Source organism: Bufo gargarizans, unplaced genomic scaffold, assembly GCF_014858855.1.
Source record: "Bufo gargarizans isolate SCDJY-AF-19 unplaced genomic scaffold, ASM1485885v1 original_scaffold_1019_pilon, whole genome shotgun sequence".
In the NCBI taxonomy this organism is placed as follows: Eukaryota; Metazoa; Chordata; class Amphibia; order Anura; family Bufonidae; genus Bufo; species Bufo gargarizans.
The window spans coordinates 81,502-101,739 of NW_025334202.1; the positions used below are offsets into that span (position 1 = coordinate 81,502).

The 20,238-nt window shown below is 48.0% G+C and overlaps 1 protein-coding gene across 1 annotated transcript; it reads left to right on the plus strand.

The window, feature by feature from the left end:
- Positions 1-495: 495 nt before the first annotated feature.
- On the plus strand, positions 496-20,001 carry LOC122922887 (integrin alpha-D-like; the record flags this gene model as incomplete). Its single annotated transcript, XM_044273641.1, has 6 exons — positions 496-692; positions 12,711-12,813; positions 13,080-13,183; positions 18,690-18,760; positions 19,608-19,722; positions 19,883-20,001. Coding segments are annotated over exons 1-6 (579 nt in total), but the record flags the coding sequence as incomplete, so codon positions are not given.
- Between the last annotated feature and the right edge of the window lie 237 nt (positions 20,002-20,238).

A 20,238-nucleotide genomic window follows, 5' to 3' on the forward strand; every position in this document is an offset into this window, starting at 1 on the left:
CACTGGTCTTATGAGAGGCCACAGATGTGAAGGCGCCTCCCAGCAGCACAGTGTATTTCAGGACAGGGGTCTTATGAGAGGCCACAGATGTGAAGGCGATTCCCAGCAGCACAGTGTATTTCAGGACAGGGGTGAACTGGTCTTATGAGAGGCCACAGATGTGAAGGCGCCTCCTAGCAGCACAGTGTATTTCAGGACAGGGGTGCACTGGTCTTATGAGAGGCCACAGATGTTAAGGCGCCTCCCAGCAGCACAGTGTATTTCAGAACAGGGGTGCACTGGTCTTATGAGAGGCCACAGATGTGAAGTCGCCTCCCAGCAGCACAGTGTATTTCAGGACAGGGGTGCACTGGTCTTATGAGAGGCCACAGATGTGAAGGCGCCTCCCAGCAGCACAGTGTATTTCAGGACGGGGGTCTTATGAGAGGCCACAGATGTGAAGGCGCCTCCCAGCAGGGTTGTCACTGCGGTGGTTTTGTGGAGATTTCGGGCTCAGCGTGTGCACACCTTGTGAGCTGCTTCTGATGGTGGCCACTTCTGCTTCTCCTCTGGGCTGGGACCTGCTTTGAGGAAGTCACCGTCCTGCCGGCAGCGATCAGTCTGGGAGGGGGCGGCAGTCGTCTATATGGTTGTGCTGGACGCTGCAGCGGCGGACATGGCGGCTCCTCTGCGCTGGTTCCTCCTGGGTCTGGGTGAGTGATTCTCATGGGTCAGGACAATGTGATAATGTGTGCAGAGGCGGGCAGAGATACAATGCAGGGTATTCTGCCGGTTATGGTCTACAGATAGGACATCGTTCAGACAGTCGTCTTGTTATATACTGACCGCTCCCCATCCTGTGCGGTACAATCATTCATACGTATTATGTAGAAATCGCTGATGATTGTATGTATGGCTGCTCTTCTCATCACTATGGCGGTCTACCTTCACATTCATCCACACCGTCCCCCTCTGTCCCTTCTCTCCGCATCAGTCTATTCGTCCTTCCCTCACCCTTGTTCAGTTCCCATACACTTTACACCCTCATACATTACACTGACCCATCTCCCTCCACGGTGCAGCATAACAAACACCAATACAAATCTCTCACCCACTTGCTGTCTCTTTCTGTTCTCCTGCTACTAGTTGCAGGGGATATTTCACCAAACTCTGGCCCTCCCTCTGTTGATAACTTCTCCTCTGCCACACACAGAAACTCCAAAAACCTTATTAATGTTCACAGCACGTCCTCTCCAGTCTCTCTTAACTGCGCACTCTGGAACGCACGGTCGGTCCGTAATAAACTCCCCACAATCCATGATTTCTTCCTCTCACATTCTCTGAACTTGCTAGCCCTTACAGAAACCTGGCTTCAACCCTCTGACACTGCTTCCCCTGCTGCCCTATCCTATGGTGGACTTCACTTCTCCCATACCCCCAGACCTGATGACAGGCACGGTGGAGGAGTAGGCATACAGTTCTCAACATTGCCAAACAAAAGTACTTCACCTCTCTCATCTCCTTACTCTCAAATAACCCAAGATGACTTTTTGACACATTTCATTCTCTTCTAAGCCCTAAAGTTCGAGAACCCATCACTGACCTCTGCGCTGATGGCATGGCCACTTCTCCCAGTCCCCAAATAATTTCAATCCTCCTCCCTTCAATTCCTCCACATGCTCCCTCTCCTCTTTTGACCCTATAACAGAGGAAGAAGTCTCCAGGCTTCTCTCTTCTTCTCGACCCACGACATGTAGCAGTGATCCTATTCCATCACACCTCCAGTCTCTCTCCACGGCTGTCATCACTCACCTAACTACAATTTTAACCTCTATCTCTTCTGGTATCTTTCCCTCTTCAAACACTCTATTATAACCCCACTACTAAAGAAACCATCTCTTGACCCGACCTGTGCTGCTAACTACAGACCTGTTTCTAACCTCCCCTTCATCTCTAAGCTCCTTGAACGTCTTGTCTACTCTCGCTTAAGAAGCTATCTCTCTGCAAACTCTCTTCTTGACCCCTTACAATCTGCCTTCGCTCTCTTCACTCTACAGAAACTGCCCTTACTAAAGTGTCTAACGATCTTCTAACAGCAAAAAGAAATGGTGACTATTCTCTACTGATTCTGCTTGATCTCTCTGCAGCTTTTGATACTGTAGACCATAAACTCCTCCTCACCATGCTCCACTCTATTGGCCTTAAGGACACTGCTCTCTTGGTTCTCTTCCTATCTCTCTGGCCGATCCTTTAGTCTATCATTCACTGGCTCTTCTTCTCCTCTTCCTCTTGATGTCAGCGTTCCTCAGGGCTCAGTACTAGGTCCTCTACTCTTCTCCCTCTATACAGCCCCCATCGGACAGACTATCATTAGATTTGGCTTTCGATGCCATCTCTACGCTGACGACACCCAACTATACACTTCATCCCCTGACATCACCCCTGCTTTACTCCGAAACACCAGTAATTGTCTGGCAGTCGTCTCTAACATCATGTCCTCTCTGTATCTAAAACTGATCCTCTTGAAACCTGAACTTCTTGTCTTTCCCCCATCTACTAAATCACCACCTAAACTTGATATTTCAATTTCGGTCTGCAGCACTATCATAACTCCTGTGCAACATGCCACATTTGACTCTGATCTTTCCTCTGTTCCCCATATTCAATCACTTGTCGTCTGCACCTCAAGAATATCTCCAGAATCCACCCTTTTCTTACGGTGGAAACGGCAAAAACGCTCCCTCTCACTAAACTCTCCCCCCTTCAGTCTGTCCTAAATGCTGCAGCCAGGCTCTTCTATCCATCCAACCGCTACACTGGTGCTACTAGTCTGTGCCAGTCTCTTCACTGGTCGCCCATCCACCAGAGAATACAGTTCAAACTTCTCACCCTCACCCACAAAGCTCTCCACAGTGCTGCTCCTCCATACATCTCCTCTCTTATTTCCATCTACCACCCTACTCCTGCTCTCCACAGTGCTGCACCTCCATACATCTCCTCCCTTATCTCCATCTACCACCCTACTCCTGCTCTTCACAGTGCTGCTCCTCCATACATCTCCTCTCTTATCTCCATCTACCACCCTACTCCTGCTCTTCACAGTGCTGCACCTCCATACATCTCCTCCCTTATCTCCATCTACCACCCTACTCCTGCTCTTCACAGTGCCGCTCCTCCATACATCTCCTCTCTTATCTCCATCTACCACCCTACTCCTGCTCTTCACAGTGCTGCACCTCCATACATCTCCTCCCTTATCTCCATCTACCACCCTACTCCTGCTCTCCACCTCCATACATCTCCTCCCTTATCTCCATCTACCACCCTACTAGTGCTCTCCACAGTGCTGCACCTCCATACATCTCCTCCCTCATCTCCATCTACCACCCTACTCCTGCTCTCCCTAGTGCTGCACCTCCATACATCTCCTCCCTCATCTCCATCTACCACCCTACTCTTGAGGAGCAATGGGCAGTGTATGGGGAGTAAGGGTCAGTGTATTGGGATTAAGGGTCAGTGTATGAGCAGTAAGGGTCTGTGTCTGGGGAGTAAGAGTCTGTGTATGAGGAGTACAGATCAGTGTATAATGAGTAAGGGTCAAGGTATGAGGAGTATGGGTCAGTGTATGATGAGTAAAGGTCAGTGTATGAGGAGTAAAGGTAAGTGTATGAGGAGTTAGAGTCAGTGTATGAGTAAGGGTCACTGTACGAGGAGTATGATTCAGTGTATATGGTCGGTATATAAAGCATTATCTTCAGTGGTGTGTATAAGGAGTAAGGGTCAGTGTATGGGAGTAAGGGTCAGTGTATGAGGAGTAAGGGTCTGTGTATTAGGAGTAAGGGTCAGTGTATGAGGAGTAAGGGTCAGTGTATGGGAAATAAGGTTCAATGTATGGGGAGTAAGGGTCAACGTATGAGGAGTAAGGGTCATTGTATGGGGAATAAGAGCCAGTTTATGAAGAGTAAGGGTCTGTGTATGAGGAGTAAGGGTCAGAATATGGGGAGTAAGGGTCTGTTTATAGAGAGTACGAGCCAGTGTATGAAGAGTGAGGGTCTGTGTATAGGGAGTAAGGGTTGGTGTATGAGGAGTAAGGGTCAGTGTACTAGGAGTAAAGGTCAGTGTATGGGGAGTAAGGGTAAGTATATGAGGAGAAAGGGTCAGTGTATGGAGAGTAAGGGTCAGTGTATGGAGAGTAAGGGTCAGTGTATGAGAAGTAACGGTCAGTGTATGAGGAGTAAGGGTCAGTCTATGAAGAGTAAGGGTCAGTGCATGAGGAGTAAGGGTCAGTGTACAAGGAGTATGGGTCTGTGTATAAAGTGTTATACTCAGTGGTGTGTGTATGAGGAGTATGGATCACTGTACGAGGAGTAAGGGTCAATGTATGAAGAGTAAGGGTGAGTGTACGAGAAGTATGGGTCTGTGTATAAAGTGTTAAAACTGAGTGGTGTGTATGAAGAGTTTATGTCTTGTATGAGGAGTAAGGGTCAGTCTATGAGGAGTATGGGTCTGTGTATAAAGCGTTATACTTAGTGGTGTGTGTATGAGGAGTAAACGTCAGTGTATGGGGAGTAAGGGACAGTGTATGAGGAGCATGGGTCAGTGTACAGGGAGTAAGGGTCAGTGTATGGGGAGTAAGGGTAAGTGTATGAGGAGTAAGGGACAGTGTATGAGGAGTATAGGTTAGTATATGGGGAGTAAAGGTCAGTGTATGAGGAGTAAGGGTCAATGTATGAGGAGTAAGGGACAGTGTATGACGAGTAAGGGTCACTGTACGAGGAGTATGGGTTTGTGTATAAAGCGTTATGTTCAGTGGTGTGTGTATGAGGAGTAAGGGTCAGTGTATAGGAGTAAGGGTCAGTGTATGGGGAGTAAGGGTCAGTGTAGTAAGGGTCAGTGTATGAGGAGTACAGGTCAGTGTATAATGAGTAAGGGTCAGTGTATGAGGAGTAAGGGTCAGTGTATGAGGAGTAAGGGTCAGTGTATGAGGAGTAAGGGTCAGTGTCTGAGGAGTAAGGGTCAGTGTCTGAGGAGTAAGGGTCAGTGTCTGAGGAGTAAGGGTCAGTGTATGGGGAGTTGTAGTCAGTGGCTTTGTTGTTTACGCGTAACTAATTGTTATACACCATGTGGCTGTTTTACATGACATGACTCTGAGTGTGCACTGTATGACAGTATTGTTAGTGCTCCATATGGCAGTGTTCTGTGTTCACCATATGGCGCTATTGTGTGTGCAGAGTATGGCAGTGTTGCGATTGCACTGTATGGCGGTGTTGTGCGTACACTCTATGGCAGTATTGTGTATGCACTACATGGCTCTTTTGTGTGTGCACCGTATGGCAATATTGTGTGTGCACTAGATGGCTCTTTTGTGTGTGCACTGTATAGTTGTTTTGTGTGTGCACTGTATGGCAGTGTTATGAGTACATTACGTGGCTCTATTCTGTGTGTGCACTGCATGGCTCTATCATGTGTCCACCGTATGGAAGTTTTGTGTGTGCACTGCATGGCTATTTTGTGTGTGCACTGCATGGCTATTTTGGGTGTGCACTGCATGGCTATTTTGTGTGTGCACTGCATGGCTATTTTGTGTGTGCACTGCATGGCTGTTTTGGGTGTGCACTGCATGGCTATTTTGGGTGTGCACTGCATGGCTGTTTTGGGTGTGCACTGCATGGCTTTTTGGGTGTGCAGTGCATGGCAGTGTTGTGTGTGCACTGTATGACGGTTTTGTGTGTGCACTGCATGGCTGTTTTGTGTGTGCACTGTATGGCGGTGTTGTGAGTACATTACGTGGCTCTATTGTGTGTGTGCACTGCATGGCTCTATTATGTGTCCACCGTATGGAAGTTTTGTGTGTGCACTGCATGGCTATTTTGGGTGTGCACTGCATGGCTGTTTTGGGTGTGCACTGCATGGCTGTTTTGGGTGTGCACTGCATGGCTGTTTTGGGTGTGCACTGCATGGCTGTTTTGGGTGTGCACTGCATGGCAGTGTTGTGTGTGCACTGTATGACGGTTTTTTTGTGTGCACTGCATGCCTGTTTTGTGTGTGCACTGTATGGCGGTGTTATGAGTACATTACGTGGCTCTATTGTGTGTGTGCACTGTATGGCAGTGTTGTGTGTGCACTGTATGACGGTTTTGTGTGTGCACTGCATGCCTGTTTTGTGTGTGCACTGTATGGCGGTGTTATGAGTACATTACGTGGCTCTATTGTGTGTGTGCACTGTATGGCAGTGTTATGAGTACATTACGTGGCTCTATTGTGTGTGTGCACTGTATGGCGGTGTTATGAGTACATTGCGTGGCTCTATTGTGTGTGTGCACTGTATGGCAGTGTTATGAGTACATTACGTGGCTCTATTGTGTGTGTGCACTGTATGGCAGTGTTATGAGTACATTACGTGGCTCTATTGTGTGTGTGCACTGTATGGCAGTGTTATGAGTACATTACGTGGCTCTATTGTGTGTGTGCACTGTATGGCAGTGTTATGAGTACATTACGTGGCTCTATTGTGTGTGTGCACTGTATGGCAGTGTTATGAGTACATTACGTGGCTCTATTGTGTGTGTGTACTGTATGGCAGTGTTATGAGTACATTACGTGGCTCTATTGTGTGTGTGCACTGTATGGCAGTGTTATGAGTACATTACGTGGCTCTATTGTGTGTGTGTGCACTGTATGGCGGTGTTATGAGTACATTACGTGGCTCTATTGTGTGTGTGTACTGTATGGCAGTGTTATGAGTACATTACGTGGCTCTATTGTGTGTGTGCACTGTATGGCAGTGTTATGAGTACATTACGTGGCTCTATTGTGTGTGTGTGCACTGTATGGCAGTGTTATGAGTACATTACGTGGCTCTATTGTGTGTGTGCACTGTATGGCGGTGTTATGAGTACATTACGTGGCTCTATTGTGTGTGTGTGCACTGTATGGCGGTGTTATGAGTACATTACGTGGCTCTATTGTGTGTGTGTACTGTATGGCAGTGTTTTGAGTACATTACGTGGCTCTATTGTGTGTGTGCACTGTATGGCAGTGTTATGAGTACATTACGTGGCTCTATTGTGTGTGTGCACTGTATGGCAGTGTTATGAGTATATTACATGGCTCTATTGTGTGTGTGCACTGTATGGCAGTGTTATGAGTACATTACGTGGCTCTATTGTGTGTGTGTGCACTGTATGGCAGTGTTATGAGTACATTGCGTGGCTCTATTGTGTGTGTGCACTGTATGGCAGTGCTATGAGTACATTACTTGGCTCTATTGTGTGTGTGCACTGTATGGCAGTGTTATGAGTACATTACGTGGCTCTATTGTGTGTGTGCACTGTATGGCAGTGTTATGAGTACATTACTTGGCTCTATTGTGTGTGTGCACTGTATGGCGGTGCTATGAGTACATTACTTGGCTCTATTGTGTGTGTGCACTGTATGGCAGTGTTATGAGTACATTGCGTGGCTCTATTGTGTGTGTGCACTGTATGGCAGTGCTATGAGTACATTACTTGGCTCTATTGTGTGTGTGCACTGTATGGCAGTGTTATGAGTACATTACGTGGCTCTATTGTGTGTGTGCACTGTATGGCAGTGTTATGAGTACATTACGTGGCTCTATTGTGTGTGTGTGCACTGTATGGCAGTGTTATGAGTACATTACGTGGCTCTATTGTGTGTGTGCACTGTATGGCAGTGTTATGAGCACATTACGTGGCTCTATTGTGTGTGTGCACTGTATGGCAGTGTTATGAGTACATTACGTGGCTCTATTGTGTGTGTGCACTGTATGGCAGTGTTATGAGTACATTACGTGGCTCTATTGTGTGTGTGCACTGTATGGCAGTGTTATGAGTACATTACGTGGCTCTATTGTGTGTGTGCACTGTATGGCAGTGTTATGAGTACATTACGTGGCTCTATTGTGTGTGTGCACTGTATGGCAGTGTTATGAGTACATTACGTGGCTCTATTGTGTGTGTGTACTGTATGGCGGTGTTATGAGTACATTACGTGGCTCTATTGTGTGTGTGCACTGTATGGCGGTGTTATGAGTACATTACGTGGCTCTATTGTGTGTGTGCACTGTATGGCAGTGTTATGAGTACATTACGTGGCTCTATTGTGTGTGTGTGCACTGTATGGCAGTGTTATGAGTACATTACGTGGCTCTATTGTGTGTGTGCACTGTATGGCGGTGTTATGAGTACATTACGTGGCTCTATTGTGTGTGTGCACTGTATGGCAGTGTTATGAGTACATTACGTGGCTCTATTGTGTGTGTGTGCACTGTATGGCAGTGTTATGAGTACATTACGTGGCTCTATTGTGTGTGTGCACTGTATGGCAGTGTTATGAGTACATTACGTGGCTCTATTGTGTGTGTGCACTGTATGGCAGTGTTATGAGTACATTACGTGGCTCTATTGTGTGTGTGCACTGTATGGCAGTGTTATGAGTACATTACGTGGCTCTATTGTGTGTGTGCACTGTATGGCAGTGCTATGAGTACATTACGTGGCTCTATTGTGTGTGTGCACTGTATGGCGGTGTTATGAGTACATTACATGGCTCTATTGTGTGTGTGCACTGTATGGCAGTGTTATGAGTACATTACATGGCTCTATTGTGTGTGTGCACTGTATGGCAGTGTTATGAGTACATTACGTGGCTCTATTGTGTGTGTGCACTGTATGGCAGTGCTATGAGTACATTACTTGGCTCTATTGTGTGTGTGCACTGTATGGCAGTGTTATGAGTACATTACGTGGCTCTATTGTGTGTGTGCACTGTATGGCAGTGTTATGAGTACATTACGTGGCTCTATTGTGTGTGTGCACTGTATGGCAGTGTTATGAGTACATTACGTGGCTCTATTGTGTGTGTGCACTGTATGGCAGTGTTATGAGTACATTACGTGGCTCTATTGTGTGTGTGCACTGTATGGCAGTGTTATGAGTACATTACGTGGCTCTATTGTGTGTGTGCACTGTATGGCAGTGTTATGAGTACATTACGTGGCTCTATTGTGTGTGTGTGCACTGTATGGCAGTGTTATGAGTACATTGCGTGGCTCTATTGTGTGTGTGCACTGTATGGCAGTGTTATGAGTACATTACGTGGCTCTATTGTGTGTGTGCACTGTATGGCAGTGTTATGAGTACATTACGTGGCTCTATTGTGTGTGTGCACTGTATGGCAGTGTTATGAGTACATTACGTGGCTCTATTGTGTGTGTGCACTGTATGGCAGTGTTATGAGTACATTACGTGGCTCTATTGTGTGTGTGCACTGTATGGCAGTGTTATGAGTACATTACGTGGCTCTATTGTGTGTGTGCACTGTATGGCAGTGTTATGAGTACATTACGTGGCTCTATTGTGTGTGTGCACTGTATGGCAGTGTTATGAGTACATTACGTGGCTCTATTGTGTGTGTGCACTGTATGGCAGTGTTATGAGTACATTACGTGGCTCTATTGTGTGTGTGCACTGTATGGCAGTGTTATGAGTACATTACGTGGCTCTATTGTGTGTGTGCACTGTATGGCGGTGTTATATGTGAACTGTTTGTTACTTCGTTCAGAGCTTCTTCTCGTTTGAGCCATCAGGAAGCTGCAGACACCACCACTGGTCAGAGCCCATTACTGGCTTCCTGTCTCAGTGACAGCACCTACCTCCAGTCATTACAAAGAGGAAGGTTCCTCTGCTTCCTCATGCCGGGAACGCCGTCCTCCAGGGTGTACAGAGAAGATAAAGCCTCTGCTCATCCTGCAGTGGGGAGAAGATGCTGTAAATATACCCTGATCTGCTCCTCTACTTCCTGAGCATCAGTAATCAGATCTGCCCAAAGTTATCAAGAGCCCACCAACTGTTCGGCGCCAGACCCTCAAGACTCCTGCTGTGTGCATGTCTCAGAAGGGGCCACTTCTGGCCCCTCTCCCCAATCCACCCACACTGCCCACCCCACTTCCCAATTCCCCCCACTTCACTTCCCTCTCCCCAGTCCACTTCCATTCCCTCTTCCCATTCCATTTCTTCAGTGCCCCCCCCCCCCCACGACTTTGCGTTCCTCGCCCCAGTCCAGCTCCAATTCCTGCATCTCTGTCCACCCCCCTTCATCTCCTGTCTCTCTCCCTAGTTCCCCTCGCTTTCATTCCCTCCCAGTTTCCCCCTACAATTCCAGTCCCTCCGCTTCAAGTTCCTTTTCCCAGTTCGCCTCCACTTCCAGTTCTTCTTCCCAGTCCATCCCCATATCCCATTCCTCTCTCAAGTCCACCTTCACATCCAGTTTCTCTGCAGTCCACCTCCACTTCCAGTCACTCTCCCCAATCCACCTCCACTTCTAGTCCTTCTACCCAATCCATCCCCACTTCCCATTCCTCTCCCCAGTCCACCTCAACTTCCCATTCCCCTCCCCAGTCCACCTCTACTGCCCATTCCTCTCCACGGGCCACCTTTACTTCCAATTCCTCCCTCAGTCCACCTCTACTTCCTATTCTTCTCCCCAGTCCACCTTCACTTTCCAGTGCTCTCCCCTGTCCACCTCCACCTTCTGTTCTTCCCCCAGTCCACCTCTACTTCCAGTTCCTACCCGCAGTCCACCTCCACTTCCTGTTCCTCTCCCCAATTCACCTACACTTCCTGTTCCCCTCCCCAGTCTACCTCCACTTCCTGTTCCTTCCCCCCACTCCACCTCTAGATCACGTCCCCCTTTCCAGTTCAGCTTCACTTGCAATTTCTCCACAGTCCACTTCCAGTCTGTCTCCCTAGTCCACCTCCACTTCCAGTCCCTCTCCCCAATCCACCCCACTTCCATTCTTTCTAGAAAAGCCACATCTTCCCATCCCTCTCCCCGGTCCATTTTTAATTCCCGTTCCTCCTCCCAGTCCACCTCTACTTCCCATTCATCTCCCCAGTCCACCTCTATTTTTCATTCCTCTTCCCAGTTAACCTTTACTTTCCACTCCTCTCCCCAGTGCACCTCCACTTCCCATTGCTTTCCCCTGTCCACCTCCATTTCCTGTTCCTCCCCCCAGGCCATGTATACTTCCCATCCCTCTCTCCAGCCCACCTTCACTTCCAGTTTCTCGGCACCCTATCATCACTTCCAGAACGTCTCCCCAGTCTACCTCCACGTCTTCTCCCCAACCTGTGGAAATGGACTAGAGAGAGCAATGGGAAGGGAAGGTGGACTGGGGGAGGAGTGGGATGCAAAGGTGGACTGGGGAGAGGAATGGGAAGTGGAGGTAGACTGGGGAGAGGGATGGGAAGTGGAGATGGATTTGGAAGAGGGACTGGACGTGGAGGTGGACTGGGGAGAAGGATTGGAAGTGGAGATGGAGTGCGGAGAAACTGGAAGTGAAGGTGGACTGAAGAAATGGATGGGAATTAGAGGTGGACTGGGGGGAGGAACAGGAAGTGGAGGTGGACTGGGGAGAGGAATGAGAAGTGGAGGTGGACTGGGACAGAAATGAGAAGTGGAGGTGAACTGGGAGAGAAATGAGAAGTGGAGGTGGACTGGGGGGGGAAACGGAAAGTAGAGGTGGACTGGGAGGAGGAACAGAAAGTGGAGGTGGACTGGTGAGAGCAATTGGAAGGTGAAATGGGAAGAGCATTGGGAATTTTAGGTAGACTGGGGAGAGGAATGGTATGTAGAGGTGGACTGGGGAAGGAATGGAAAGTAAAGATGGACTGGGGAGAGAAATGGGAAGTAAAGGTGAACTGGGGAGATAAATGGGAAGTAAAGGTGGACTGGACAGAGGAATGAGAAGTAGAGGTGGACTGGGGAGAGCAATGGAAACTGAAGGTGGACTGGGGAGAGGGATTGAAAGTAAAGGTGGACTGGGGACAGGAATGGGAAGTAAAAGTGTACTGGGGAGAGGAATAATAAGTGGAAGTGTAGTGCAGAGAAACCTTTATTTCCCATTCCTCCCCCCAGTACAGTTCTACTTCCCATTGCTCTCCCCAGTCCAGATTTACTTCCTATTGCTCTCCCCAGTCCACTCCCACTTCCTGTTCCTCCACCCAGTCAACCTACACTTACTATTCCTCTTCCCAGTCCACCCTTAATTCTTGTCCCTCTCCCCAATCCACCTTCACTTCCCATCCCTCTACCCAGTCCATCTCTACTTCCCATTCCCCCCCAGTGCACCTCCACTTCACATTCGTCTCCCCAGTCCACCTACACTTCCTATTGTTCCCCCCAGTCCACCTCCACTTCCTCTCCCAAGTCCACCCCCATTTCCAGTCCCTGTTCACAATCCACCCCCACTCCCAGTCCCACAGAGTTCAATGCAATTAGAATAACTTATTTATCCCTCCTGTATTACCTAGAAGAAATATAGGTGATGGCTGTCTGAGACATAGTCCCTCACCAGCAGCAGGGTCTGTGAAGCTGACTCTGACTGGTCACTCTGCTGATGTTATGGGAAAGTTGTAGCTTGACTCTGGTAATCTTCCTGGACTAAAGATCTCACAGGAGAAGTGAACGCGGCCCCTTGGAGTAGGAGCTCTGACATGTACTTCCTTCCTCCCACTCTGTCTGGACTCGCATTTTCACTCCTGGTAGGAAACAGATCCAGCCCATTCCTACCGAGAAGGCAGGAACCTTTGCCGACCACACTTCTCCTGCTGGAATGAAGGGCCTAACACCAGTACAAAATAAACATCTGCAGATTCCCGGGTCTGGGGTTCTGCACGTGTTCTTAATGAAGAACCTCTTTCTCCTTGCAGTCCTGTCCTCGACCAGCGCCTCTTTCCTGGACACCGAGCAGCCAGTCATCTTCCAGAACCGTGACCGCAGCTTTGGACACCAGGTCGTACAGATGGAAGAAAGGTGAGAATATGAGAGGACAGCACAGGACACGTCTGAGCTTTGATGTGACCTCCGCCGCCATTCATCTGACGCCCACTGACTGTTAACCCCTTCCTCCCCGTACTGATGATGAGTGCCATCATGTGCTGCAGCGACATCCAGAGCACCACCTGCTTGTTCAGTGTCTGAACGATCCCAGAATGCAGAGCAGGATGAGGTGTGCGGCGGCGTGGATGCTGCGAGCACATTATTTACAGCTCCTCCATGACCTCAATGTCTCATTACAGGGTGATCGTCAGCGCCCCCCGCTATGCAGAGGTGACAAATAAAACCGGCCAGATATACAGCTGCAGTCCCCGCACCTCCAGCTGCACGCCGATCGCCGTCACCGGTAAGAAGCACCAGAGTGCGGGATTCAGATAAAGTGTAAATACCGTATCTATGTAGAGCTGTCAGAACGGCGGACGCAAGGTGTCAGGATAGTTACAGATGTAGCAGAGCTAACAGTCACAACGCATTAACTAGATGTGCCACTGTTCACTCTGCTACATCTGTACAATGATACCTACGTAGTGCTGCTATATCACAACCACACATAGTACCACTATACCATACACATACATAGTGGCGCTATACCACACACATATACAGTACAGACATGACTATGGAAATTGTAGATTCACACTGAAGGCATCAAAACTATGAATTATCACATGTGGAATTATATACAAACAAGTGTGAAACAACTGAAAATATGTCATATTCTAGGTTCTTCACAGTAGCCGCCTTTTGCTTTGATTACTGCTTTGCACACTCTTGGCATTCTCTTGATGATCTCCAAGAGGTAGTCACCTGAAATGGTCTTCCAACAGTCTTGAAGGAGTTCCCAGAGATGCTTAGCACTTGTTGGCCCTTTTGCCTTCGCTCTGCGGTCCAGCTCACCCCAAACCATCTCGATTGGGTTCAGGTCCGGTGACTGTGGAGGCCAGGTCATCTGGCGCAGCACCCCATCACTCTCCTTCATGGTCAAATAGCCCTTACACAGCCTGGAGGTGTGTTTGGGGTCATTGACCTGTTGAAAAATAGATGCTGGTCCAACTAAACGCAAACCGGATGGAATAGCATGCCGCTGCAAGATGCTGTGGTAGCCATGCTGGTTCAGTATGCCTTCAATTCTGAATAAATACCCAACAGTGTCACCAGCAAAGCCCCCCCACACCATCGCACCTCCTCCTCCATGCTTCACGGTGGGAACCAGGCATGTAGAGTCCATCCGTTTACCTTTTCTGCGTCGCACAAAGACATGGTGGTTGGAACCAAAGATCTCAGATTTGGACTCATCAGACCAAAGCACAGATTTCCACTGGTCTAATGTCCATTCCTTGTGTTCTTTAGCCCAAACAAGTCTCTTCTGCTTGTTGCCCGTCCTTAGCAGTGGTTTCCTAGCAGATCTTCTACCATGAAGGCCTGATTCACACTGTCTCCTCTTAACAGTTGTTCTAGAGATGTGTCTGCTGCTAGAACTCTGGGTGGCATTGACCTGGTCTCTATTCTGAGCTGCTGTTAACCTGCGATTTCTGAGGCTGGTGACTCGGATGAACTTCTCCTCCGCAGCAGAGGTGACTCTTGGTCTTCCTTTCCTGGGGCGGTCCGCATGTGAGGCAGTTTCTTTGTAGCGCTTGATGGTTTTTGTGACTGCACTTGGGGACACTTTCAAAGTTCCCCAATTTCTCGGACTGACTGACCTTCATTCCTTAAAGTAATGATGGCCACTCGTTTTTCTTTACTTAGCTGCTTTTTTCTTGCCATAATACAAATTCTAACAGTCTATTCAGTAGGACTATCAGCTGTGTATCCACCTGACTTCTCCACAACGCAACTGATGGTCCCAACCCCATTTATAAGGCAAGAAATCCCACTTATTACACCTGACAGGGCACACCTGTGAAGTGAAGACCATTTCAGGTGACTACCTCTTGAAGCTCATCAAGAGAATGCCAAGAGTGTGCAAAGCAGTAATCAAAGCAAAAGGTGGCTACTGTGAAGAACCTAGAATAGGACAGATTTTCAGTTGTCTCACACTTGTTTGTTATGTATATAATTCCACATGTGATAATTCATAGTTTTGATGCCTTCAGTGTGAATCTACAATTGTCATAGTCATGAGAATAAGGAAAACTCTTTGAATGAGAAGGTGCGTCCAAACTTTTGGTCTGTACTGTATATACATAGTACCGCCATACAACACAGATATTCATAATACCGCCATACCACACACATATATATAATACCGCCATACCATATACATAATACCGCCATACCACACACATATACATAGTACCGCCATACAACACAGATATACATAATACTGCCATAGCACATACATAGTACCGCTATACAACACACATATGCATAGTACCGCCATACCACATACATATACATAGTACCGCTATACCACACACATATACATAATACCGCCATACCACACACATATACATAGTACCACCATACCACACACATATACATAGTACCGCTATACCACACATATACATAGTACCGCCATACCACACACATATACATAGTACCACCATACCACACACATATACATAGTACCACCATACCACACACATATACATAGTACCGCCATACCACACACATATACATAGTACCGCCATACCACACACATATACATAGTACCACCATACAACACAGATATACATAATACCGCCATACCACACACATATACATAGTACCGCCATACCACACACATATACATAGTACCGCTATACCACACATATACATAGTACCGCTATACCACACACATATACATAGTACCGCTATACCACACACATATACATAGTACCGCTATACCACACATATACATAGTACCGCTATACCACACATATACATAGTACCGCCATACCACACACATATACATAGCACCTGCCTGAGTCCTCTGACCATATGTCCTCCCAGACATTCTCGTATAGAAGCACGCCTGTCACTTAATACATAGAACGCGAGATCCGGGGCGGCCGGACGTGGTCAGACTGTAAAGTCTGCGGAGTTTTTCCCTGTACGGGCCAAAGGGACTTCTGGAGGGACTGTCTGTCCTAGTAGGGTCCTCATCTGCCCGATGGCTACATCAAGGGGCCGTTTGTAGTCGTGAATTTCCTAGGGGCCCCGTGCGACGTCTCATGGAGCATGTTTTCTCCACGTGGAGGAGATAGGACCAGGAGGATCTTACATCAGAACCTCCAGGGATCGATGGCCGAGCAGTGTCCTATGGCTTCTGTGTCAGGCTGTCCAGTGAGGATACCATAGCTCGTACGGGATATGTTCTGATCCTGAGTGTGATGTCCCCCATGTAGCAGGGTTATCTCTGCCCTCACATCTCCAGTACTGCTGGTGTCCTCTCCTAGATGCCCCTTGTGATTACCACCTGGTGGACCCTCATCTACCTGCATGTTGGACAACCATGATCCAGAGACCAGAACCTAGGCCAGCATGTCAGCTCAAGACAGAACAGGCCGCAATACACATCACCACCACTGGGGGGCCACATACACCATAAACTACTCCCAGCAGACTCACTGCTCGTGGTGGGGACACCCATTGCATGCACATGCTGTACTCACCTCTCCTACAGAATGTGGAGAAGAGTCCTGTGCAAAGCAGTAGAGGGAATAGGGAGGCAGGAACCACAGCACGTGCCCCACTCCTCCTGACTGTACCTGGGGCAAATGCCCCACCTGCCCCCTCACTCTACCCCAGATTGTAGCTCCAGGCTCACAGACCATCCATCTGGGGCCTTTTGTGCCGCATCTCAGGAAAGGAAGAAAAACCGGACTCTGAGCTTCACCTGCCTGCAAATGAGCAGCGCGGCCAGTCTTCAGAGCCACGAGTGGTGACCACAGGCCACGAACAAGCAATGAGAAGGCAAACGGTAATAAAAAGAGAAGCAAAGAAAGGCAATGGACAACAGAAGACAATGGAAAGAAAGAACATGTGCAGCGACCAGGCCGCAAAGGCAATATGAGAGCTACGGTGGGCCGATGGGGGTAGTAGTAGTGTTACTCACGGTTAGCAGCGCTCCCTGGGCCGGCGTGCAGTGAAGGGAAGGACAGCACCAGTTACTTTGGGGTACACTGTGTTGTCCAGGGATTCCCGCCGGTGGTGGTTGAGGTGCCCTTTGTGGAATGAGTTTTTAGGAGCCGTGGAGGCAGAGTCCCTGGTGCTCGTGACGCCACTACCGTTAGGTGCAGAGGAAGGTGGTAGAAAGGATGAGGAGTCAATGGTTGAAGACAATGGAACTTCTTACTTGTGCAGTACGCAGCCCTGCAGGGTGAGGCGAATGGTGAGGTCACAGGGGTAGTTACTAACCGAGGGTGGTTGTAGTACTCACAGTCTTTTATATACCCTGGGCAGACGTACAGCAGTGATGGAGAGGCTGGCACAGGGGTCCTCTGGGGCACTCTCAGTGTATAGGGACCAGGCCTGATGGTAGGTGAGGTGCCCTGGATGTTGCAGGTGTTTTTAATGTGCCAGTGGCAAGATCCCTTTAAATTTGTGACGCCAGCGTCGGTAACGGTGGCCCACCGATAGATGGTAGTAATAATGGAGGAACACGATGTTGTGGTGAACCAAAGCTTTCTTTTACTGGAACAATTAACTATTTACAGTCTTTTGGCAAAGTTCCATACGTCAGTAGCAATCACAAGCAGGCTTATGCAAATTGGCAGGCACAATGTTCTTGCAAGATACTCAGAGGGCTAAACACTTACAGATCAGGCTGCACTTTTCCTCAGAATCCTGTCTGTCTTTATCCCAAGGCCCGTATGCCCTATTGCTGGCTTTATCCTTGGTTAGGGAAACTTCCTCAGGTATATGTCTCCTTGCTTTCAATATATCCTTCTGCCCTTCAGCTCTCTGGTTCAGCTGGAAAACACTTCTGCTCTGCACTGTTATAGAAACCTCAGGTTTCTCAGGAGGTAGCTTCTTCTCCTGGTGGCAAACTAGAAGCAGAAACAAAGTGGCCCAAATGACCCTTGTGTAGTGCCCACATTTACCTAGTGGGACACTACACTTGTATCTAGCAATCCCCAGGGCGGTCCCTCTAACGGCAGGAAAATCCTCTGCTCCATTCTTTGTGCAGGATGCTTTACTCTGCTCCACAATGTCCATAGAGGAATGTGGTAATAGACAACCATGCATATAGTTGTCCGGCTGTGTCCAGGCGCTTTTAGGCTTCTCCTGGTCACTGGTTGTTGTGGAGTCCATGAGCTAAGGCTGCTTCTATCTCCACTAGACTCACTCTATATCCGAGTAGTGACTCCTTGGTCTGTGCTAGGTAGCTGTCATTCTGTTCTCCATGCTCCCTCAGCTTGGCCAGAGCCAAGGGGCTAAGAGGGCAGCTACATCCTGGACAGGTGCTGCTCCTCACCTTCATCCACTTCCTTCTCCCCTGCCTTGGCTCACCCTAGGATATATATATATATGTGGTGCCAGCACTACCTAGGGGCGAATAAAGCTAATGACACGACCAGCCTGCTATGAGGAATCACAGCTTTATACAGAAATACATTAGATAGGCGTGCTAAAACTATACAGGGGCCCAAGACCATCACTGAGTGGGACACAGCACATGAATACGCAGACAATGGAAAGAAAGAACATGAACAAGCAGAAGACTGGGACCAGACTATGAATGAACATGAGTTCCTCTGTTCGTGTAGGCTTAGAATATTTGCTTAAGGACTGTGGATTTCTAATGGCAAATCTTTCAGATGGTGAGATGTTTGGCAGCTTTCTCATCAGGATGGAGAGTACAGCGCCATGTAGATTGATGTCATATGTGGTCGGCTTCACTCAGTGTCCTCCATGTGCTTGAGTTGCAGAGTCTGATGATGATATCAACATTTCACTTGGATTCTCACTGGTGGCTTCAGAAGATCATGGTCAGTTACTGGTAAGTCTAGTGTATTCTTCACGTTACTGTGGGGGGGGGGGGGGGGGGGGGGCAGCTGTACACACCAGGGTCACACCACCTGCACACTGTCTATATCTGGGGAAGCCGGCTGTATAATGCCTGTGGTCGCAGACTGGGCAGCCAAACACGGCTCCAGTGGGCACCATGTGGAAGACCTCCACCGTCTATGCCCATTAGCCTTACAGTATGAAGTCTAAATCACTAATGATGAAGATAGTGGTAATGGTGGATAATGATGATGGTGGTGATGATGAGTAATGACGATGATGGTGGTGGTTGTGGCAATGATGCTGGTGGCTGTGATGACAATGATGGTAGTGGTGGTGAGTAATGATAATGGTGGCTGTGGTGATGATGATTGTAGTGATGGTGGATAATGATGATGGTAGTGATGGTGAGGAATCATGATGATGATGGTTGTGGTGGTGGCTGTGATGATGATGGTGGCTGTAATGATGATGGTGGTGATGGTGATTGTGATGATGATGGTGTGATGCTGGCTGTGATGAAGATGATGGTGGCTATGATGATGGTGGTGATGGTGGCTGTGATAAAGATGATGTTGGTGGTGATGATGGTGACTGTGGGGATGATGATGGTGGTGATGATGATGGTGGCTGTGATGATAATGAAGATGATGGTGGCTGTGATGATGGTGGTGGTGATGATGGTGGCTGTGATATGATGATGGTGGCTGTGATAATGGTGGTGGTGGTGATGATTGTGGCCTTAATTAGCATGATGGTGGTGATGATGCAGAGATTTATGAAATAAATATAAAATGTGTTATAGAAAAATGTTAAAATATTCTTCACCTGTTTCCCAGGCGTGTGGACCAACCTTACAGAGACTATGTGGACAGAACATCTATGTCAATGGACGCTGCTACCAGCTAGACGGGGACCTGAACGTACGGGGAAATCTATCCGAACCTCCCCCAGGTAACAACCGCTCGTCCAGAATTGGTACCTTGTGTTAGTGTTCACAGAACCAACTACCCCTAAAAAGGATAGAAAACAGTAACTGGGACCTGCCATGTTGGGGATGTATTATACTATACTAGTATTAATCTATCATGATGATACCAGATCTTCTCCACAGAGTGCGGACTGATTGTTTTCGTCATTGATGGTTCTGGAAGTGTCGGAGAAAACAACTTTAAAATATTGATAGAATTTGTCAAACAAATGATTTCATCCTTCAGCAAGACAGAAACAAAGGTAATATCCCAACAACAGACAGACACATAACTAACCATGCCGATACGAGACACATACACTGGGAATACACAAAGAGAAGACACATACAACGGGAATACACAGAGAGAAGACACATAAAAACGGGAATACACCGAGAGAAGACACATTCACCGGGAATACACCAAGAGAAGACACATACACCGGGAATACACCAAGAGAAGACACATACACCGGGAATACACAGAGAGAAGACATACA